The sequence below is a fragment of the Rhinolophus sinicus genome, chromosome X, assembly GCF_036562045.2.
Source record: "Rhinolophus sinicus isolate RSC01 chromosome X, ASM3656204v1, whole genome shotgun sequence".
In the NCBI taxonomy this organism is placed as follows: Eukaryota; Metazoa; Chordata; class Mammalia; order Chiroptera; family Rhinolophidae; genus Rhinolophus; species Rhinolophus sinicus.
Window position 1 is genome coordinate 110,451,441 of NC_133768.1, and position 23,863 is coordinate 110,475,303.

A 23,863-nucleotide genomic window follows, 5' to 3' on the forward strand; every position below is an offset into this window, starting at 1 on the left:
GCGCTCAGGCAGCCGAGCCCTGGCCTCATTGGGCTGGATCACACCGCGAGAGATGATTGGCTGAGCCAGCGCCAAGCCGAGCCAGTCGGGGTAGTGGAGGACCGTCGGCCGATCATCAGCTCAGGCGGGCGGGGAGAAAAGGGCGGCGAGCGGCGGGAGCGCGGCGGGTGCTGGCTGCGGGCGCGCTGAGGCCGGCCAGGGGGACATCTACGGACAGGTAAGTGTCGCCTCCGAGCCCCTGGAGGCCGCCTGATGTAGGCAACTGGGCGGGAGGGCAAGGGGCTGGGTGGGGCGATCCGGGTCGGGGCTTTCGGCTCTGGTCTAAAACTGAGTTAGAGTCAGAGGGACTCAGAGGAGTCAGAGAAGATCATAACTTTACAGATCACCTATGGAGAGCGGGGCGGCCCGCGCGGGTCAGTGGGAACTGCGCTGAGTTGTGTGTGTACGTCGGTTGTAGCAACAATGGGCTGCGGAGTCTGTCCGCGGTGGTGAGTGCCGGCTACTCACAGAGCGACTGAGACCCAGAAAAGGAAAGGGACATGCCAAGCATTGTGGCACAGGTTCGGACAGCTGAAACTTAGAAGCTGAATCCAGCTGTGGCTCTTTGAGGGTGTCCCTTTGAGAGCATCCGCCCCCCAGGCCAGGTTCCAACAGAGGATCATTTGAGTTCTCCCCTGGCTAAAAGCAGCCCAGGAAGGTGAATAGACTTTGAAGGGAGTGAAGGAGATATGAGCGAGCATGAGGGGGAGAGGTCATCAAAATGCTCTGACATCCAGTCAAAGGCGGAAAAGGAGGGGCATTCCAGGCCGAGATACCCTCATGAGCAAAGTAGCAGAGGAGTTTTCGAAGTGTGAGGCATGCTTGGAGAATTACAAGGGGGCGTGTGCAAGGGTTTGGGCTGAAATGGAGCTGCAGCAGTGGGGCTGAAGGCCCAGGGTCCGCCCCGCCCAAGAGCGCTCTGTGGCTCTCAGCACTTACCTGCTTCCCCTCTGGGCATTGGGGCAGTATTTAGGCAGGCAGGGGACACAGCGTAAGTTTCTCAGGCTGAGAAAGGCCTGAGGTTTATTAGCATTCCTTAAATGAAAATGTTCACCGATCTTCTGCCCTTTGCCCTCTTCCCCTTCGAACACGAACCAGGTCCCAAACCTTTTGGTTATATTTGATCCTTTCTTTTTCTGTTCCCTCCCCCATTAACCAACCTCCAAGTTCTACCAGTTCTCCCCGTTAACTGCCATTTATTTTCTTTTCCACCTCTGTTGCTCCAGTCCCAACTAGTTCAAGCTCAAGTTCTCCCCTTGGTCTGCAAGGCCTGGTATGACATGCCCCCACGTCTCCCCTGGCTCCTCCAGCCCGGGGACACTGGCTTCCTTGCTGGGCCTCAAATGCACAGGCACACTCCTACCTTAGAATTTCTGCTCCGGCTGTGCCTTTTCTGCCTGCTTGCTCCACCTCTTTCCCTGCACCAGGTCCTTGCTCAGTGAGCCATCCCAAGCAGCCGATTTAGCACTGCAGCCCCCAGCACACCCAAGGCCGCCACCCACCTTGCTCTGCTTTTTCCCCCCGTAGGGCTTATCACCTTCTAACCTATGGTATATTTTACTTATTTGCTATGTTCTTTATTGTCCATCCAGTAGAAGATAAGCTCAGTAAGGGCAGATACCTTTGTTTTGTTCACTGCTAGCACTCCAGGACCAGCAACAGTGATGGGCACATATTAGGTGCTCAGTAAATCTCAATTGAAAGACTGGTGAGTAGTCCCCCCATTTCCTGCTTCTCACCTGTCTAGTCCTCCCTGCTTTGCCAGGTTAATCTTCCCAGTGAACAGCTCTGGCCAGGTCACCCCATGCTTTTAAACCTTCGGTGGCTTCCCATGACTACAGAGTAAAGTCCAGACTCAGCCTGGCATCCGAGCCGCCTGCCCTGTTTTGTCCCTGCTAGTCCTTCTAACATCGTGTCCCTCCACACCCTACTTCCCAGTCAGACTGCAGGTGGCAGCATGGCAGAGGAGAAGGAACCACCACAAGTTCTATCTTGGCCTATCGGAGCTGTGTGACTTTGGGCAAGTTGGTTGACCTCTCTGAGACGCTTTCTCCTCTATTGAATGAGACCACTACTGTCTCCCTAACTAGATACTTTTTGGATCTTAATGGTATAATATAGTTATATGTACAAGGGCCTGACAGCAGGTTTTCAGGCAATATCAGTTCTCTTCTCTGATTTATTCTTGTCATTCCACCTACCTGGCATACCTGGAGGCTTAGACATGGCTAAAATCCCTTCACACTGCAGCCAGAGGGATATTTCTGATCTCAACACTCACGCTGCTTACAACTTCCAGGGGCTCCCCATCTCCTCCTTGGGTAACTCCTTAACCTGACAAACAGCCCTGTGTGTTCCCCAACTTTGCTCCCGATCTTGCTTCACATTCGCCATGACACAGCTTGTCGTAGTTGCCACAACATGCTGGCTCTGTGTTCTATCGCCTCATCCTTCCCACCCCGGGCTGTGGAATGTTTTCCGGGCACCCACCCTCTCCGCTTAACTCACTCCTCTGGGGCCTTTCAGGGATCGCCTTCTGGGACAGGCTCCCTGACCTGTGTTTATCCTCAGCAGAGCTCAAGGGCACTTCTACAGTGCTCTGCTAGGTGTGTCTCCCACGCTAGGTGGCGAGCTCCCTGTGTTATGCAGGTTCTGCTTGGCGGTGTCCGGTTTATGGTGCCCTGTGAATGATGGAATGTAGGAATGAGCGAGCTGACACCCAGAGGCTCTTTCACAAGCTGCATCTCCGCTTTAACCCGTGGGGCTTGTTTGTGCCCCACAGCAGCTCTGAGGGCGGCAGGAGAGATTACTGCTCTACAGATGAACCCTCTTAGACCAGCTGCAGCAGCACAGTTCAACCCAGATTCCATTCCCGGTTCTTTGCTGGCACTCCAGACGCTCACAGCCTAGTGGGCCAAGACAGATGTGGGGGGAAAAGTATAATCCTGTGCTATGTGCTAGAATGGGAGCAGACACAGGTGCTAAGGAAGCAGCTAACCTTTCCTGGAGGGGGGGAGCTTTTACGGAGGTGACAGTGGAGCTAGGCCTGGAAGGATGAGAAAGGTCGTACCACAGAGAGGGGAGGGAACAGCATACGCTAAAGCTCCCAGTCATGCTGATGGGTTTCTCAGTGGCCACCACAAATTCAAAGTCACTTGTCGTACAAGTGAATAGAGAAGCAGAGAGACAAACGATGGACAGAAACCTGCACATACCTCAGGTCTGTGAAAGACAAGGAGGGAACACTCGTCTTTCTCTCTCTGGTTTGAAATGGACAGACTATCCCTTCCTTTTATCTCCAGGACTCAGTAACGTGGAACTTTTCCCAGCAGGAAGGAGGAGATTGAGTTCACTCGCTCCTCTCTTCGTCGAATTCTGTTAGCGGCCCTCCTCTTCTTGCCCAGAAGTTGAGCGAGGCATTCGGATTTCACCAGTGGAAGGTGGTTCTCTTTTCCTAGATTCCTTTCCGCCTAAGACTTTGTCCCAGTGTGGGTAAGAGGGCATGCATACTGGTTTTTAATGGATTCCAAGACCTACCGTCTTAAAGGAGAAAGACTTCAGGCTTCTGATTTGTGAACCTTAACAAGCCCAGTCCCTAGAACATTGCTCTTTGGGGTCTTATTTTTCCATTCAGAGCTGTTCTTTTGAGTGTATGCGTGGTAAAATAGACAGAACTGAAAATTGACCATTTTAGCCATTTTCAAGTGTACAGTTCAGTGGCATTAAGTAGATTCACAGTGCTGTGCGACCATCACCACTGTCCATCTCCAGAACTCTTTTCATCTATAGAACTGAAACTCTATAGCTACTAAGCAGTCACGCCCCAATTCCCCGCTCCCCCCGCCACTGGCACCCACCATGCTGCTTTCTGTGACTGTGAATTTGACTACTCATCATACAGTATTGGTCCTTTTGTGTCTGGCTTGTTCACTTAGCATGACGTTCCCAAGGTTCTCGTGTCCCATAGCGTAATGTCCCTAAGGATCATCCGTGTTGTGGAGTGCATCAGAATTTCTCCTTTTTTGAACTTTTTGTTGTATTGCATTGTATTGTATTTTGTTGTGGTGAGAACAATGAACATGAGACCTACCCTCTTAACAAATGTATCAATGTACAAGGCAGTACTTCTGTCTGCAGGTACAGTGCTGTACAGCAGACCTCAAGAGCTTATTCATCTTGCATAACTGAAACTTTCTACCTATTGATTAGTAACTCCCCATTTCCCCTTTGCCCACGCCCTGGTAACCAGCATTCTTTGATTCTATGACTTTAACTCTTTTAATATTAGGTAGGTGCAAAAGTAATTGCGGTTTAAAAGGTTAAAAATAATTGCAAAAAATCACAATTACTTTTACACCAACCTAATATATAAGTTATAGATATAGATATAGTACTTCATATAAGTAAAATCATACAGGAAGTATCTTTCTGTGACTGGCTTTTTTCACTTAGCACAATGTCCTCCAAGTTCACCCATGTTGTCACATATTGTAGAATTTCCTTCTTGTTTATGGCTGAATAGGATGCCATTGTGTGTACACACTACATTTTCTTCATCCAGTCATCTGTCCATGATGTTTAGGTTGTTTCCATCTTAGGCATCGCGAATAATCTGCAGTGAGCTTAGGAGTCCTCATACGTTCACGATCCTGGTTTCAATGCTGTTGGGTATATGCCCAGAAGTGGAATTGCTGGATCATATGGTAGTTCAATTTGTAATTTTTTGATGACTCTCCCTACTGTTTCCCATAGCGACTGCACCATTTCTCATACCCACCGGCAGTGTACAAGGGTTCCAGTTTCTCCACATCCTCATCAACACTTGTTGTTTTCTGGTTTCTGATAATAGCCACCCCAGTGGGTGTGAGGTGGTGTCTCACTGTGATTTTGATTTTCATTTCTCTAATGATTAATGATAGTGAGCATCTTTTCATGTGCTCACTGGCCATCTGTAAAGTTCATCTTTTCTGGAGAAAAGTCCATCTATTCATTCAGAGCTATTCTTGGTGTTTATTTTAACCTGAGTGTATATCATATGGGAATTTAGGTGGGGAGGAGGTTGCAAGTAGGATTTGACTCGTTCCCCAGGCTAGTCCTGGGTACCCCAGCTCCTAGAAACAACTAAAGTACCACCAAAATCCTTACCTGGCTCATAGTGTTTACAAACTTTAATTTGTATATAATTTGAGACAACAGAGATTTGCTTTTGTTTGGGTTTTCACGAGAGGCTGGTTTGCTGAGAATTGCATGAGCCTTGTTTCAATGGCATGGATCCATGGGGGCAGCACGGATTTCTTCTTTCACCTCCCAGATCCGCCCCTAGAGATGGAGGGAGCACAGGCTTTGGGTGGGCTATGGAATTGGCAGCTGTGCTATTTGGATTTTGGGACTATGGAAAATACTTGTGTTGATCTCCTGGGGCTGCTGCAACAAATGACTGCACACTGGGGGCTTAAAACAACAGACATTTCTTCTCTCCCAGTGCTGGAGACCAGAAGTCTGAAATCAAGTGTGGGCACGGTCGTGCTCCCTCTGGAGGCTCTAGGGGAAGGTCCTTCCTGCCTCTTCAGCTTCTGGTGGCCCCAGGCGTCCCTTAGCTTTGACTGTATCACTCCGGATGCCATGTGCCATGTCATTTCCTAATGCTTCCCTGAGTACCTGGGAAAATTGAGTAAGAAGTCAGTGGTGGGTATTTGTGAGGATAGCACCAACAGAAAAATAATAAACCCTTTGCCCTGTGAAGCTCTCGCATCTTAGATGAGCGTCTATGTATATGTGGTAGAGAGCAGAAGGGGGTCTGCATGGGCGTGTATACATTTCATGTACTCATGAGTCTAGTGGACTCTTTGTGTCAGGCACTGGGTTTCATGCCGAGATACCATGGTGAATAAGACGGAACTAACACGCTGCTAGGCCGCTGCTAGGCCTTGGTGCAAGGGCCCAAACGCTGGTTCCCCAGCTGATACACGTTGAGACAAATGAGTCAAAGCTCCCCAGCCATATCTGTTTACGGTGAATGGGTAACAGGGCCCCCAGCCCACACAAAGAGGATTATGGGATAAAAAGAGGGATAGGATAGGCATAGAACAGCTGGTCAACTTATACATTCTGAAAAGACCTATAAAAAGTGAAGTGTTTGAAATACATTTTCCAGATAATTTTCGTTATGATTTCAGAAATATATTTTCCCAAAATGGCCCCATCAGAGAGTGAGGATCCTAACATCTGTTTCAAGGTCATTTTAGCCACCCACAAAATCAGTTCCTACAGGGACACGTGACCATGACCGTGTGTGTGTGACTCAAGGTGTGGAATCAGACGGGATCAGTCCAGAGTGTTGGAGACCCCAGTGCTGGCTGCTGGCCTGCCCCCTCCTCACCGAAGAGTGTTCTGTGAATCTAGCGTTTTGTGAGCAGTTTGACTGTTTGCCTTGTCAAGGATTTCGCTGTCTCCAGATGTTAGGGGATCCATGATAAACTGTTCTCCTGTTGGGTATCATTGTGGGGCTTTGTCATTTGGTGTGCTTCACGAATGTCTCCTGAGGTTTCCGATGGCCCCAGACACTCCGAGTTCTTCCATGCATAGTCAGGATGGCTTTAATTTCACTAAGGAGAGCTCCACCTTCTGTTACACTCTGTCCCTCCCAGTATCCCAGGCCCTGGCATCTTGGTATTGAGCAGCTAGTTCATTTTATTGGTGGGGAAACTGAGCTGAAGCAAAGAGACATAACTAGAGCGGATTTACACAGTTTGTGATCGGGCCAGGACTGGACCCCAGGGCTCCCTAGGTCTGTGCATTTTCCCACTGCACTGCCGCAGTCTACTAATCAACACAAGAGAAAGAGAGAGTAACTGAAGCACGCGAGTGCCATGGGAAAAGCTACGATGCCAAGATGTTCTTTTTGTTGTAACTGACGACTGAGGTTATTTAACTGGCCTCCCATTGTGCCTCCAATCCACGTACACGGTGAGATATGGGCCCAATTTTGGCCTTTTCTAAGACAGCAGCCTGCGTCACACAAATGGCAGCTGAGGGCTCCATCCAAGGGTTACAGCTACGGTACAGCTCTGTGAAAACTCGACAGGGAGATGGCATTCACAGCAAACACTAACAGCTAAAGCATGTTGTGCTTGATACAACATAAATGTTTGTCTCTAAATATGTCTTTAAGAAGAGAAGGCTCGATCGCTACAGGACCATATTTGGAGCTGAAATGGAACAAGCAGTTGGCAAGCCAATGAGAGGTCAGGTCACAACGACACATTTGACAGAAGACATTCCAAAAGTAAGTACCGACACAAAAAAGGTTAGCCAAAACCAGGTAAGGGGAAAGTCGAGCACATACATACCAGCAAGCCACTGATAGTTAGCTGTGGGTTAAAATTATATTCGGTGAGTGCATGGGAAAAGCTACAATGCCAAAGATGTTCTTTTATTATACTCGGTACATTTATTAAATCAATTAATGTTGAGTATTGTTTTTTTATAGAAAATTTATGTCTTTATTTAAGATGTTACTTCTTGCTGTGTAACAATGTCAGAACACAGTGGTTTAAAACAACACCCATTTCTTTGTTCAGTTGGGCCTAGCTGGGAGGTCCGTGGCTGATCTCCCCTGGGCTCACTCCCACAGCTGCAGTCATGGGGATCCCCTGATGTGTATGTTCCAGGTGGCTTCACACACCCGGCAGTAACTACCGGCTGTCAGCCGGGTGCCTCAGTTTGCCTTCATATGGCCTAGGGAGGCTAGACTGGGCTTCTGGGTGGAATGGCAGACGCCTTTCTCAGGGGCCACAAGGGCAGTACCAAGGCCTCCTAAGGTCTAGCGTCTTGAGTATCAAAAGGGACTTTAAGGGATTGTCAGGCCTCCTAGAGATTTTTTGATCCACTTTTAATGAATGCTAACACTTCAGAAATCACACCAAGGTAGAATGATGCTAAAGGCCCAGAACCATCTCTAGACGTCCAGTGGACTCCACTAAAAATGTCATCCCAGGTGGGACAGCAGGGTGGCAGGGGTGGACCTGTAGAAGGCTTTGGTACCCCTGAGTCTCCTGCATATCTCAATTGTATAGGTATTTAAGGAATAAGGAGGGGAGTTGTTCGTTTGTTTTTCATCGGGAACAGAATTCTTTTAAGATCTTTAGGTTCCACACCCCACTTTTGATTCACTATACTTGAGCTTAGGAAAAAGGGGGCTTTGTCATCTTACAGCAGTCCAGATGTGGTTTTAGACAGACCCCAAGGAGGAGGTCCTCGCTTGGGGACACTTGTAGCCAGCTTATTCAGCACGCAGCAGTCGCAATTTTGCATTGACTCCCTGGAGTGAGAATATTTAAGTGCCTGCCCGTGGCACTCTGGTTTTCCATTATCCCCAGTGACCACAGTTGGCATTTGGTCAAGAAAGTGGTGCAGAAGCTAAGATGTAAAGACCAGAGCTCTCCCAGATTCGTCAGCCTCCTCAGAGCTCGGAGAAGGGGAAGCACCCATCCCCATTGCAGTCCCGCCAGCACATCCCATCAGACGCAACAGTCTTGGATGTACTGAGGCCACAGGGGTAAGGCGATGAGCCCAAAGCCACCCAGCCCAGCCCCCTAGAGTCGAGAGGAAAAGGGCCTGACTCTCCTGCAAGTATGGACGCTGTGCTTTCTTCTTTCTGATGTTTGAAGTGCACACTGTCAGTTGCGTGGGTGGTGTTTTGTTTTTGGTGTTTGTTTTGTCTTATAAATGCCCAGGGATCAGCTATCAGAAGCAAGAAGATGTCACTTTTGGGGTTTTTTTGTTGTTGTTGCTGGTTTGTTTGCTTGTTTTTTAGATTGTCCAATTTTGATCATAGGTGGTTTAGTTTCTTTCAGCGATGCCTCTTTTTCCTTTCACTGAACATGCAGTGGGTATCAGGTCATCCCGTGTAGCCAGGCTTTCTCAGTCTCATTTGCTCTCTCTTCCGTCCTGAGTGAGCCCAGAAGAGAAGGTTACCACTGGTGAGAGAACACCAGAATTGTCTAAAACTTCCCGCTGGCTCAGGAAATGTCAAACAAACAGACAGGGACAAGCCATCGCAGTAGCTCATGATGTGTGAGTCCAGACTCCTTTTAGGTTCCAGCTCTCACCACACCTGTGCCCCCTGCCATCCCTCTCTCCACAGGCCAAGAAGTGCACAGTGATTGGAGGCTCTGGGTTCCTGGGACAGCACATGGTGGAGCAGTTGCTGGCAAGAGGCTACACCGTCAATGTATTTGATATGCGCCAGGGATTCAACAATCCTCGGGTGCAGTTCTTTCTGGGCGACCTCTGCAGCCAACAGGTAACGGATCACCCAGCCTTACCGATTTCCCACAGGCCACCAAAGGGAAACCAGTGGACTTCCCTGCTCAGAGGCCAGCCAAATTGTTGTTTCAAAAAACATTGTTTTAATTTTGAAAAAAATTAAAGATAGAGAAAATAATTTAACACACGCCCAGATTCTTACCACTCAGAATGAATAAGTATCATTTCTGTCACTGCTACTCCATTCTGCCGTGGCAGTGCAAAAGCAGCCTGGTCGAATGGGTGTGGCTGTGTGCTAATAAAACTTTATTTACAAACGAAGTTGTCTATGGGCTGCAGAGTGCCGTCTGCTACTCTAGAATATATACCCAAAAGTGCACTTGCTGGGTTTCTCTTATTTTTTTTTTTACTGAGACATAATTCACATTCTATAAGCTTCACGTTTTAAGAGTGCACAATTCAGTGGTTGTTAGTACATCCCCAAAGTTGTGCAACTGTCACCACTATCTAATTCCAGAACGTTTCCATCACTTCGAAAGAAAACCCCAGGCCCGTTAGCAGTTGCTCCCCATTTCCTCTCCTACCCTCCCAGGCCCTGGCACGCACCCATCCCCTGTCTCTGTGGGTGTGCCTACTCGGAGCATTTCATAGAAGTGTAATCATACAGCGTCTGTCCTTTTCTGATTAGCTCCTTTCACTGAACATAATGTCTTCAATCTTTACCCGTGTCATAAGAGTATCAATATTTTGAATTTTATTAGATGTTGCCAAATGGCTCCCCAGAACTGCTCTGTTGATTTTTCCGTTCCCACTGGCAGCGTGGGGTTGGATCCCCATGGCTCCATGTCCTTGCCAACACTTGGTACAGTTAGACTTCTTGGTGTTGCCATCCGCGATGCTTAGAGTCATGTGTCCTCCCTGTTCAGGTGGCCAGGCTTCTGTGTGAAATGCCTTCCGCGACCTTCACCCGTCTGTTTTGGGCTGTCTGTGTTTTCCTTAGGGGTCTGTAATTCCTTTCTCTTTGGAATGCCTATCCTTTGCGTGTTGTATATATCCCAGGTGGCTTCCCTCAGTCACTGGGCTCTTCTTCTTGGCTTTGGCCTTATTTACCAGTTTCATTTGAATTTTAAGGGCGTGGCTTTTCGGGCAGCCCTGTCCAAGTCCGGGCTGTCTTGTTTCCCACACCACGCACACCTCTGGGCCTGAGATGGGGTAGAGGTCTTTCCTGTTGGTCATTGCCGCTTCCATCACTCTGCCCTCAGCTCCGTCCAACTTTGCAGATGACACCAGCAGACTGTCCCCAGCCCAGCCTCCTTTCTTGTGGCACTCATCCACAGCCACCCACTCCCTTTCCCAGGCGACTGCACCTCACTCCGGAGTGATTTCAGCTCCTGGCCAAGGCAGCCTCAGCTCACTGTCGGCGTGTTGCGTATTCACACAGATGACCCTGCCAGTACTCTCGCCTCGCATCTCCTTGGGTTCCTCTCACCCACCCATCCTGGCCTCCACGCCTGTCATCATTCCCGAGCCCCTGGCCTTGTCATCACCAGTAAATGTGTCTTCTCTATGATCTCACTCACAGGCACTCTACACTGAGCGCCACCTCCCATCTGACCTCCACTGGACCAATGATTGGACCCCACCAGACAGTCGGCTGTTTGCCACTGTTCCTCATCCCATTCGTGTCCTCACTGCCTTTGATTCCATGGCTGACTTGTTCTCTTGCATAATCCTCACCCCTCTGGCCCCTTTCTTTTTGTTGCGTGTATCAGTCAGGGTTCTCCAGAGAGACGTGTGTGTGTGTGTCTAGAGAGAGAGAGGGAGGGAGGGAGGGAGAGAGAATGAGATCATCACTGTATGCTAAAATCAATTGGTAGAAGGTTGCTGGGGAGGAAGATACTCAGTCTCAAATGGTTACCCCAAAGATTACTTTTGAATTACAGAGAGGGCAAGGTGCCTTTTTGATGGCCAGAATCTGGCAACCATCACCTTAACCAAGTGATCGAAATCAACATGCCGAAAGTGTTACGCCTGTATCTAATCATAAGGAAACAGACGAATCCAAATTGAGGGACACTCTAAAATAACTGACTTGAAAAGTGGCAGTGTTACAAAAGACAAAAAAGAAAAGATGGGGAGATTGTTCCAGATTCAAAGAGTTGGAAGAGATATGATCCATGATTGGATCCTGGATCCAAATATAAAAACAGCTATAAAGGACATTACTGAGACATTGGGGAAACGTGGATATAGACTGATTGGATAAGAGTGTCTGATCTGTTCCATTTCTGCGTATGATTGTTGTTTTGTGGTTATTTGGGAGGATGGCTTAGTTCTTAGGAGATACCCGGTGAAGAGGCAAAGTGGCATGATGTGTGTGACTTAACTCTCTAATGGTTTCACAACAAAAAATCATATGTCTATGTATCTACATAGAGAGAATTGTCACAAAATATTAATAATCAGTGATGATTAGGCATGTTATTTATGGGTGTCCTTCTTTTGGTGATGTTAGCATCTCTTGATAATCATTCCTAGATCTTATTATTAATTAACGTTTTACCAAATGGTAACATGCTATCGTCCTCTCTTTGTTTCTTACCTCAAATCTTTGTACCTTATGCAGATTAAATGCTTGGCTCCTTCCCTTTAGTTACCAGTTTGCAGAAAGAATTCTTATTCTCACTGGTGATCCAATTCTCCCTTTGGCCAGTGGGAGCCTCTGTAAGTTGGCTCTTAAGTCCTTTTAGCAGGACCCCAGGAGCCTTGGCTAGCTTCCTTACTTTCTGGTATGACAAGGTATTCCTGGCTCATCTCGTCTATTTCCTGCCCCAGATCTGCAATCAGCCATTGCTCTGGGGGAGCTCTGGTTCCTCTTAGCAGTAAATTAAATACACCTGTTTTCAATCCCGTTCAGGTTGCTGTTTTATGTCTCGTTTCACAGAAAGGAATACTCCTGTGTATTGGCTGTTTACACTGTCTTTCATGGTTTGGGACTTTTTCATATGATTCATAATTTGTGTCTATGAGCTCATCTTCCCCAGGAGTTTTACCCCCCAGGTTCCCTGAATCGTGCCCCACCCCATGGGGCACAGTGGCACAGATGTCCCCTCTGGCTGGATCCCCCAGGCTTCTCATACCCCCCACTAGTTTTTATTGGGGCCTAGTTAATGAGGAGGGGGCGATTACAGGGACATGTGCTTCTGTATTGTTTGAATCTTTCACAATGAGAATGTATTTCCGTGTTCATTGTAGAATTATAAAAGGGAAGGAAGGACATCTATGTGCCGCAGATGGGAGAGGGAGAATGTGAGGAGGCTGTTTACTTGTGTAAGGCAGGAGTGATTCGTTGTGTCTTTGTTTGCTTTTCCAGGACCTGTACCCAGCTCTGAAAGGTGTAAGCACAGTCTTCCACTGTGCATCACCCCCACCGTCCAGTAACAACAAGGAACTCTTTTACAGAGTGAATTACATTGGCACCAAGAACGTCATTAAGACTTGCAAAGAGGCTGGGGTTCAGGTAAGGGAAAGGCCGGAGTGCTTTCGCACATTTCTAAATGTGTGTGGGCCAGGGTTCTTGCTCTCCTTCTGGGCCTAGCCAGGCTTGCTTCCGAAAGTGTTGGGAAGATCCTAGAAATTAAGCCCTGGAGCGGCTGGGCCGATTTGAGTTGTAATATTTGAACTGCATCGGAATAGACCTTCGGAGGACCTTAAAGCTTATGTCTTTGGTTAAAGAGCTACAAAATGTAGATATTGCTTATAGCTTTTATTGTGGTTATAATATACATATGTACATGCACGTGTGTGTGTGTGTGTGTGTGTGTGTGTGTGTGTAGGTAAAATAAAAGTTACCATCTGAACCATTTGTAAGTATGCAGTTTGGCGGCATTAAGGACATTCACACTGCTGTACAGCGTCCCCACCATCCGTCTCCTGAACTTTTTCATCTTCCCAAACTCAAATCTGTCCCCATCAAACAACAGCTCTCTCTTCCGCCTCCCTCCACCCTGGCTCCTACTCTTTTACTCTGTCTCTATGAATCTGACTCCTCTAGGGACTTCATATAAACGGACTCACACCGTATTTGTCCTTTTGTGACTGGCTTACTTCACTTAGCATCGTGTCCTCAAGGTCCATCCATGTTGTGGCACGTGTCAGGATTTCCTTCCTCTTTCAGGCTGAGTGACATTCCATTGTATGGATGGACCACATTTTGTTTCTCCATTAATCTGTCAGTGCACACTTGGATCGTTCCCACCTTCTGGCTACTGTGAATCATGCTGTTGTGAACATGGGTGTGCAAATAACTGCTCCTGTCTCGGCTTTCATTTCTTTGGGGTAAATACCCAGGAGTGGAATTCCTGGATCATACAGTAATTCTATGTTTAGCCTTTAAGGAACTACCATACTGTTTGCCTCTCTTTTCAAAGTAAAACAGAAAATCTATTTACTTTTACCCAATAGAAACCTGTTATAACAGACCCAACAGGATATGGATATCCACCATGTCGTAGCTTGTTGCATTGCTATCAATCCTGGTTCTCAGGATCACCTTTAAGGGGCACCACCCACTGGACAGAACAGCTCCCTGTCGGCCAAGCTCCCCACACTCACAGTGATGACATATGCCTCAGAAGCTGTGTAAACGACAGAAAAGACTGAAGTGAGTAGGGGTTCTCTCCCAAGAGTCCTGGGGCTGTCGGCCCCCGACACCACCAGCCGGCCTGGCAACACCAGGAACTCTTCTGGACTCGCTCCCTGGGAGGAATCAGTTATAGCCATAGTGACCCCTTACACTTGGAAAATGCCAAGAAACTTCACCCTGCAAGTGTCAACCTCATTTGCTCCTCGTTAGGTAACCAGGAGCTACTAATGTGACTTAACAGGGGAGGAAGCAGATTTGGAGGGCTAAGTGTTGTCTCTTTGCTAGTAAATGAAAGAGGTGGGATTTAAATTAGACCCTCCAGTGCCAAAGCCCAGACTCCTTAGTCTCCCTGCTTGTATAACGGAGCGCTGCGAAGCGTGCTGCTCCTGCTGGTTTGAAACGGAACATCCCAGGCATCCAAAAAAGATTTGAGAGTCATGTAGCAGCCATGCACTCATCACAGCGTTTGCCAAACACTGTTACTGGTAGAGGTGAAGCCCTGTGTGTACCCACTCTCCACGCCATTCCTGTCCTTGCCCACCATGGGGAACCACTGTTGTGAATTTGGGTTTACCATTTATTTGCTCCAGGTGCAATCAATATACGGTATTGGTTTGCATGTTATAACACTTCATTAAAAGATACCATATTGAGAAGATCTCTTGTAACTTGTTCTTTTTACCCTCAACGTTACGTTCTTGAGATTTATCCATGTTGATAGATATAGCTCCAGTATTCACTGAAGTGGCACAATTGCATAGTAGGTAACAGGGTAGGAAAGGATTTTTTGTGTTGTATTTAGGGAACGTTTCACAGCACTGAGATCGAAAGATTGTGGAATGTGTTTTTTTCTTTTCATCAAAGGTTTAAAGAGTTACTTCGTACATTTAAAGCTTTCATCCATCAGGAATTTATGTTTGTTTACGGTTTGAGGTAGAAACTGCATGTTTTGTTGTTCAGCACCATTTCTTGTGTGATCCATCCTGTCCCCACGGCCATCGCCCCATCCAGCACACCTCACGTGTTGGTGCCCAGCATGGGTCTGTGCCCATCTCTCTCTTCCACTCTGTTGGCCTCTGTCTGTGCCCAGGGCACTGCGCTCTGCCGAAATTCAGCAAGCCTCAGAATGAATCTCAGTGTCCGGTGGGACAAGTCACCCCCAACCATGTTCTTTAGAATTCGCTTGGCTGTCCTTAGCCCTTTGCTCGTCCATATACATTTTAGGATCAGCTTGTCGAGTTCATTGAGAAAGCCTGTTGGAATTGTTATTGTAATTGCATCAGACTTAAAGGTCATTCGGGAAAGAACTGACATCTTTCCAGTATTGAGTCTTCCTATCCATAAACACAAAAGCTCTCTGTTTAGCTCTCTGATGCCTCTCAGTAGGGTTTTACACTTTGCTTCATAATGGTTTTGCACATCTTTAGTCAAATTTATTCCTATGTACCTCATTTCTGGTTATTGAAATATCTTTTATATCATATTTTTAAGTTGTAACGCATAGGAACACAGTTAGTTTTTGTGTATTGATTTTGTACTCAGCAGCTTTGCTGAACTCTAATATTTTCTGTACATTCATAGTGTTTTCTGTATACACATTTCCAATATCTGTGAATGGTGAGAGTTTTGTTTCTTTTCAATTCACTATACCTCGTTTGTCCTATCCTACCGAGCTGGCTAATACTCCAGGGCAGTGTTGAATAAAAGGGATAAAGATATGATTCGAGGTAATGATGTTCGGTGTGGGATGAGTTGCCCTTAACCAGAGGGCTGGGAGCTGGGGACCCTTGTAAGAGAGCATCTCCCTTTTGAAAGGTATTTCTCAAGTGGGCGTGTGCGTGCGTGTGCGTGCGTGTGCATGTGTGTGCTGACAAGCCAAGTCTGGTGTCAGAATCACCGGGGTCTTTTTCAGATAGATATCTCCCTCGAAGTTTGTGGGCTATCCTTCCCCCATGGACAGTCGCTCCCATAGTGAGATACCATGAATAATGGAAGTCTGTTCTATCCCTCAGTTGTGATAGGAGAGGAAAGAAATGTGAAATCAGTGTTTTAGAATGCAATACCATAATGTGTCTTTACATTTTCTTTTTTCGGTTACCGTTGACATTCAATATTATTTATATTAGTCTCAGGTGTACAGCATAGTGGTTAGACACTTACATAATTCACAAAGTGATCCCCCCAATTACTCAGGTACCCACCTGGCACTACACGTAGTTGTTGCAACATTACTGACTATATTCCCTATGCTGTACTTTACATCCCCCTGACTGTTTTGTAACTACCAATTTGTACTTCTTAATCCCGTCCCCTTGTTCACCGATCCCCCCCCATACTCCTCCCCTCTGCCAACTATCAGTTTGATCTATGTATCTATGAGTCTGTTTCTGTTTTGTTTGTTCGACCATAATGTGTCTTGAATCCACATTGTTGGAAAAGATGGTAACCTTTGGATTATTTTAAGGCCTGAAAAGTGAAGGCATTGCCATAAATCATTTGCACAGTGCCTTGCACGCGAGCATCGTGGACAGGTGCCATTTGATTCTTTCATACATGACTGTTGGAGTGTTTAAACAGTGCTCATTCCTGACTTTTTTTTTCAATCTTCCTTTCTCCTCTGCCAGAAACTCATTTTAACCAGCAGTGCTAGTGTCGTCTTTGAGGGCGTTGACATCAAGAATGGAACCGAGGACCTCCCTTACGCCATGAAACCCATTGACTACTACACGGAGACGAAGATCTTACAGGAGAGAGTACGTACCTGTGAACTGGTTGAGTGAGTGAATATCTAAAGGGCTTAGATTCTTAAGAAAAATGTTTGTGAACATAGGAAGCTAGTTCCCTGAGGTCCAAGTACCTAACTTGGGAAGGAAAACTTGTGGGTGAGGTTCTGTTTTAAATATCATAACAGAATAGCTTGATGTAGCCAGACACTGCTCTGACTCTTTTACACGAACTGCCTCATTTAAACTTCACAATGACCCCATAAAGTGGGTACTATTATCGTCACCAGATTATGGATGAGGACAGTGAATGCCCGGATTCAGAACCATCCTGAGGCCATGCAGCTAGTAGGTGGCTGAATCAAGGCAGTTTAGCTCCAGAGCCTGCCCTTGAACTCGCACCATGCAGGGTTACTCAGTTGCTATAGAACTCAGAAATCAGGGAATGTATGAGGATCCAAAGCGTGCAGGCAGAACTCGGCCTTAACACACAAGGAGTGTGTTTTCACTTGAAACACCTTCCTAGTGGCACTCATGCCCCCCTCCCTTTTTTGATTAAACAATGGAAGGATCTTGCTTGATTTTAAGGAAAAACACTTTTCTGCTTGGTAAACCAGCTTGGCCTGGGAGCACCTGGTTTTAGCAGAAGCCTGGGTTGAGTAACGGACATGAAGCCTTCCGACTCCTGGGCTCCAGGGACCCTGACAGCAGCCAGCTCCGGGATTAATGTCCAGGGAGGACATGACCCTGAGGACAGCTACCACTCAAGGCTGTGCGTGCTCACTGGCCACAGACAGCTCGCCTTAGCTGGATAGCTGTAGGCTTACCTCTCCCACTGAGGGTTCTTTCACAGCCAGTGCATTTCATACCAGAGCTTAACATTGAATCGGCATGAGCCCCCTCCCAGCACTGCCTGAGAGCCAGCTGCCTGTTTGCCATTACTCCAGCTCAGAAAGCTCCAGAAGAACTCATCTGCAGGGAGACACAAGGTCCTCCCCAATCCAGGGGTTGGAGGCCCGGCCTTTTGCAAGCTGGAGTCCTGTCTCTGCCACCCCCCTCCTTGGAGCACAGAGAGACTCATAGTTCTGCCCCTGCTCGGATGCAACGCACAAAGCACTGAAGCCTCTCCAAGGCGCCTGGGCCTCCCAGCCGTGGCTCAGACCGTTGGTGTCCCACTTGCATGGGCTTTGGGTACTCAACTAAAAATAAGCAAAGCCTGTCAAGGCCTCCTGCAGTAACCTCCCCCTGGAGCCTCCTGTCAGCCATTGTTGGCACACAACTCTCTGTTGGCTTTCAGACCTTCTGATATGAAAAACGGAATGTGGTGTTCATCTAAGACCTCTTCACCTCTCCTCTTTTTAGTAACAGAGATGAGCCTCGGTGGAGGGTATTTGAAGGCTTATTTAGTCATTTCCCCCATTGCCCTATGGGACCAGGGGCCTGGCAGGAAGAGGAGCAGCTGTGGGAATCTGTCGCTAGACTGCTTCTCCACTGTTGGGTAGCTCCAAAGGTTATCAACTCAGTCAACAAGGAACTTAAACTCGCTGGGACCCAGACATGCACGAACATTTTGCCACCATAGAGTAGAAATCCTAGGTGAGGTGCTATGACATCTCTACTCCTGAAGCGTACCCTTACTGCAGCAGTTGGCGTGGGCCATCGTGTTGAATCAGCACACAGCCCCATCAAGCTAGGCACTGTCATGCTCCCCATTTTTACCATTAACGTAACAAATCACGGAGGAAGTTTTGTTACTTTTGAGGCAAAACCTGTTCCTCTGTACTTTAAGCCCTTAAGTTCGGGTTTGTCCACTGAGCCACACAGAGCACAGCTTTTTTTCTCTTCCTGACGGTGGATGACCGAATAGCAGCCGCTCCTTCTTGAACACTTACTAGGTACCAGGCACTGCTCTGAGGACTTTGCCTGTATTGGCTGCCCTGTTTCTCCCAGCCCCTTCACCTTCTCAGTCCCTTCTTCCTGGCTCTCTTGGGTTCACCAGAGTCCCCACCAGTGAGGTGGTATTCAGAACTGACCGGAACAGCCCAAGACTAGTGGAAACGTGCAGTTGGCACATGGAGCTTAAGGCAAGAGCCCCTTTGGTGGCGGCAGCCTCGTGGGAGGCTGGGCTCACAGCTAAGTCACTCACCGGAACCCTCGGATCTTTTCCATACATTGCTGCCAAGGCTCGCCTTCCCCTGGCTGCATTTGTGCATTTTAGTCTGGACCCCAAACCCAGGCTTTCTGTTTGATCTTACTGCTTTTGACCCAGCTTTCTCCTGTGTTTTCTGATTTGGGTGGTGACGGTGGATGGGACAGGTACGTCGCCGGAATTATACCAGTTGCTGATGTAGGTCTTCAGCCCAGGGCATTGGGTGCCATCTGTGTCCCCTGTGGGAGGTGCTGCTTACTTGGTGTGGCACGTCCACCATGGACACGCTCTTTCTGCTCTCCTCCAGGAAGTTCTGATCGCCAACGATCCTGAGAGGAATTTCTTAACCATCGCCATCCGCCCCCATGGCATTTTCGGCCCAAGGGACCCCCAGCTGGTCCCCATCCTCGTTGAGGCAGCCAGGAAAGGCAAGATGAAGTTTATAATCGGGTAAGTCGGCCCAAGGTTGCTCTTCTCCATGACCCTCTGACCCCGCTGTAACAGGAATCAGACACTTTCAGCTCTCTTCTTCTGTGGCCTTCTCTACTGCTGTCTGTTCATTTCCTAGGGCTGCCACAGCAAATGACCACACACTGGGGGGGGGGGGGGGCTTAAAACAACAGAAATGAGTTCTCCCACTTCTGGAGGCCAGAAGTCCAACGTCCAGCTGTAGACAGGGTTGGTTCCTTCAGGAGACTGATGGCCAGTGTCTTCCAGGCCTCTCTTCCAGTTTATGATGGTGGCCAGCAGTCCTCGGTGTCCCTTGGTTTGTAGATGCATCACTGCAGTCCCTGCCTCCATCCTCACCCTCACCTGACCTCCTTTTCTCTGTGTGTCTGTGTCCAACATGTCCCTCATCTTGTAGGGACAGCAGCCATTGGACGTAGGGCCCACTCCACACCAACATGATCTCATTTAACCTTGATTACATCTGCAGAGACCCTATTTCCAAATAAGGTCACATCCACAAATGCCAGGGGGCCATGAATTTGGGGAGGACACTCTTCAACCCAGTTCACCTTCTCAGGCATGCTGGGAAAATATCTGTGCCCCTGTTTGGAAATTGAGGAAGCAGGCTTAGAGGGGAAGACCGGTCCAGGGTCAAGGGCCAGGTCCTCGTCTCTCCTTGAATCTATGAAGGCAGGTGGAGGCATTAGCATTCATCCTGGAGGAAAGTGCAGGTGGAAGGGCCTCTGCAGGTGGCGACAGTATGGCTGTCTCCCCAGTACATTTGCTTTTCCTTCCTTCTTTCCCTGTTCTCCTTGTGTCTTACCGCCTTGCCTCCCTGCCTCCCCCTTGGCTGCCCTGTCTTACTGCTTTCAGGGATTATACAGAAACGTGTGAGGCCAGAGCAAGGCATTCGCTCAGAATGTCCTGTAAGATGTTCAGAGCTGCTGGCCAAATTGGAGCTCAGAGCAAACAACACCAGTGTTGGCCACGCCGGGGTGGGGCAGGCAGGGCACCGGGCTTTCAGATTCATTGGTTGCCCCTGAGGACCCCAGAAGCCCTGGCCTCCTGTACATCCTTGGCTGTTACGATGTCCAGGTGTGCCAGGGCTGGCATTGCCAAAGCAGGTAGCAGCTATTGTGTGGGTGGCAGTCTTTCAAATGCTAACACTCGGGAACAGCCCAGGGTCCACGTGCAGGGGCTCCACTGGGCATGCAGCTGAGCGCTGCCAGCCCAGTGCCACCACTCCTATACACCTGCAGAAATGGGGAGAACTTGGTGGACTTCACCTTCGTGGAGAACGTGGTCCATGGACACATTTTGGCTGCTGAGCAACTCTCCCAAGACACGGCCTTGGGTGGGAAGGTAAGGCGCCTGCTTCTCCGGGCTGGGCAGCGGCTGGCTCGCCACATCCTGCCCCTGCACATCTGCCTGTCTTCACATTTCTTCTTCCTGGGATTGGATTCACTGGCATATTGCCACCGCGGTCCTGGATCCTGGCGGACCTGGTTTAGGATCCCATTGGGCCAAAGTTGAGTCCCTCTGGTGGGGAGTGTGGTGTCATGGCAATGCCACATCACACAGGGCAACCCACATCCGGAGGAATGAGCTGGGACTGAACAGATTCAGGACCTGGTTCTCTGTGAACATGACCTGGCTGCCCGCCATGGACCTGGCTACTCCAGGGAGGGTCCTTCATACGTTGGGCGGGTGCTTGCTACTCACCCTTTCTCCCACTCATTCCAGAAGTCTCTTTTTCCCCTGTTGCCCTGCCATGCTCACGCCTCTGACCCCTCCGGTGGAGCAGATGTATCTGAATCTCCTGGCCTTTGGCAGCCAGTAGGCAGGGTGGGCATGTGGGGGAGGTAAGCGCTCAGGCAGAGACGGGAGAAAATGTATGGGCCCCTCGTCCTTTCCTCCCACTCCAAGGGCCCCCGTCTTCCTTGTTTTTCACTCCTGCCTTTGGAATCCCTCCCTATTTGGGCCTCATGTTTTCCTCCTGGACCTCTGCCATGTTCCCTCTGATATAATTTAGGGTGGGTATGGCTTTTGGTTTAGCCCAAACAGCACATTTGAGAAATGTAATATGACCCGTTCATTGCATCTGAAGATGAGTTTTACCACGATTAACACAATTACTAAATTAAGTTAACAAATGTACCTTCCCGAGTGCAATCTAAGCTTCACTTAAAACCCTGGCATATAGATAAAACTTTCACTACCCTCCCTCTCTACCCCTAAACCTGCCCATCGCTGCAAATCGAAAGATGCTCTCTACAGTGGCTGACACTTGTGGGTTAGAGATGCTGCGATCTGCGTGGGCTTAATATCTGCCTCACTTTTGAGCTGCCCTGCAAAGGGGCTGGAGCGCACAGGCAGGGAGTAACCACTGGTTTCCCAAAACATTGGTCCTGGGCTGAGCCAGCAGCTGTGGCCGAGCTCCGAGTTCCGAGCGTGGCCTGCTCATCCCTCCAGCTGGGGAGCGGTCTCTAGCTTCTCGTTCTCTCTGCAGGCATTCCACATCACCAACGACGAACCCATCCCTTTCTGGATGTTCCTGTCCCGCATCCTGACAGGCCTCAATTACGAGGCCCCCAAGTACCACATCCCCTACTGGGTGGCCTACTACCTGGCCCTCCTGCTGTCCTTCCTGGTCATGGTGATCACTCCTGTCATCCAGCTCCACCCCACGTTCACACCGATGCGGGTCGCGCTGGCCGGCACGTTTCACTACTACAGCTGCGAGAAAGCCAAAAAGCTCATGGGTTACCAGCCATTGGTCACCATGGATGACGCCGTGGAAAGAACGGTGCAGAGCTTCCACCACCTGCGGAGAGTCAAGTGAGGCCCTGGAGACTGGGCCCTCACTCCATGTCTCCCCGCCGACAGCTGTCTGTGGACCAATAAACTGTCCTCCTTCAAGTGAGTTTCTTCTGAGCTTGGGTCCTTACCGCCAGTTAGATGGGAGCACAAGCAGCCCTTCTGTGACCGCAAGGGGGGAGAGAACAGCAGCCATTTCTCTTTGTAGGATCGGATTTGGACTTCTTATACCAGGCAGCTTCAAACACACGTTTTGTGTTCTCTTTCCACCATGCCCCCTCTCCCCGGGTTCCTTATCATCCCAGTGTCCTTGTACATAATCGAGGAAGCTGTAGGGGAGAAACAACCCCTTTGCTAATTGACGATGGGGAATTAGATTTATTTCCATGCAAACCAGTACTAGAGTAGAAGCCACAGACTGTTCAAGGAGCCACATATTAAAAATATCCTAGAAGAAAAGCAGGAGTTATAAACACATGGTGAGACTTCAAGTGTACATTTCAAATAGATGGTTTTAGACAGTTTAGAGCAAACACTTTTTAAAAGCTTAAACAACAGTGCCCCCCACACCCTAGTCCCTGGTTCTTTCCCTCCTTACATGCTTCCAAGTTCTCCCCCCTGCAGTACCTGCCTATACTGTGTTTTCATAAAACATTCTGTCTTGGACACATTTCTCTTTATCAACACAGCCATTGTCCTAAGTGGCACAGTGGTGGTCTGTGCCAGTGGCGTGCGATTTCTGCTGTTTAGCTCCTCTCCTAACATAGGACATCTGGCACCTTGACAGTGAGCCATTGGAAAGGTGGGACAGAAGAGACCCTCCTTTATCTACTTGAAATGACAGCAGAAACTCCACGAGCTGGTGCAGCAAGGGCGCCTTCACGCTCACAGAATCCTTCTAGCCAATTTCCAGAAGGCCTAGCACAAGTGCTGATTCGGTATCCTCTATTTTCTGGTGATGTTCTGCTTACAGGATCTGGTCTCTTCTTAGGCTAATTGACATGTAATTTGAAAGCCTTTAGTTTTCTTCTCTGCCTTTGTCCAAGGATTGGGGAGGCTCCTGGGTAGACGAATAAAGTAAAGATATTGCACACACCAATCAGTTTGCGTGATATGACCATGACCCCCCACCTGCGGGGAGACTGTTACGCTGATGGTGTAATGGGAATAGCAACAGAAATAAATGGTCTTTGTCTTAAGGCACTTAGAATAGAGGACTGAAAAGTACATCCACAAGTCCTTGTAATACCAGGCAGGAAATGATACACACGTTTCAGACAAAGTGGCATACGTTCAGAGGAAGGAGACATGGCTTCCAGCCAAGACTGTCAAAAAAGCCTCCATGGAGGAGGTGACAGCATTGGGTTGGACCTTGAAGGATGCAGAGACTCAGTAGGGGCAGGCTCCGTGGTGGCATTTGAGGCTAAAAGGTCAGGTTCACAGTCAATGGCGTGTCATAGTTTCATTAGCAGTGTGTTGTCTTTCTCAGATTCAGTGAAGTACAGAAGTGACCAGCCTGGCTTGGGGTGCGGGGATGGGTATGGAGCCGTGGGAGGTCGGTCAGGCTGAAGAGGTGCAGGGCTGCAGATGCCAAGGGGCTGAACTTGATCCTATAGTCAGGGGTTTGAATCCACTGGTAGTTTAAGCAATAGAGGACAAAAATCAAGAAACTCATTCCAGCCACTGTGCCTGGAGCGTGAGAGACCAGCTAGAAAGCGACAAAGATGAGCAGCGATGCAGCCATGGAAATAGAAATGAAGCCTTAGTGGAAGC

General features: G+C 48.6%; 1 protein-coding gene across 3 annotated transcripts; it reads left to right on the forward strand.

The window, feature by feature from the left end:
* Nucleotides 1–79: 79 nt before the first annotated feature.
* Nucleotides 80–22,196, forward strand: NSDHL (NAD(P) dependent 3-beta-hydroxysteroid dehydrogenase NSDHL). 3 transcript variants are annotated; one of them, XM_019711250.2, is made up of 9 exons: nt 102–217; nt 1,682–1,747; nt 7,211–7,324; nt 9,185–9,343; nt 12,680–12,826; nt 16,576–16,704; nt 19,131–19,273; nt 20,533–20,635; nt 21,783–22,196. In XM_019711250.2, the coding sequence occupies exons 3-9, from the start codon at nt 7,253–7,255 to the stop codon at nt 22,113–22,115; spliced, it is 1,086 nt and encodes a 361-aa protein (XP_019566809.2). In that variant the 5' UTR covers nt 102–217; nt 1,682–1,747; nt 7,211–7,252; the 3' UTR covers nt 22,116–22,196. The 3 variants fall into 3 exon arrangements, with proteins under 3 accessions (XP_019566811.2, XP_019566810.2, XP_019566809.2); XM_019711252.2 differs by lacking the exon at nt 1,682–1,747 and having other exon boundaries at nt 80–217; XM_019711251.2 differs by lacking the exon at nt 1,682–1,747 and having other exon boundaries at nt 101–217; nt 7,214–7,324.
* Nucleotides 22,197–23,863: the final 1,667 nt, after the last annotated feature.

Excerpts from the sequence above, each read along its gene's own strand:
- NSDHL (XM_019711252.2), top strand. The coding sequence starts at position 7,253 with ATGGAACAAGCAGTTGGCAAGCCAATGAGAGGTCAGGTCACAACGACA. Across the intron at positions 12,827-16,575 it reads GCAAAGAGGCTGGGGTTCAG|AAACTCATTTTAACCAGCAG; the intron begins GTAAGGGAAAGG and ends CTCCTCTGCCAG. Across the intron at positions 20,636-21,782 it reads ACACGGCCTTGGGTGGGAAG|GCATTCCACATCACCAACGA; the intron begins GTAAGGCGCCTG and ends TTCTCTCTGCAG.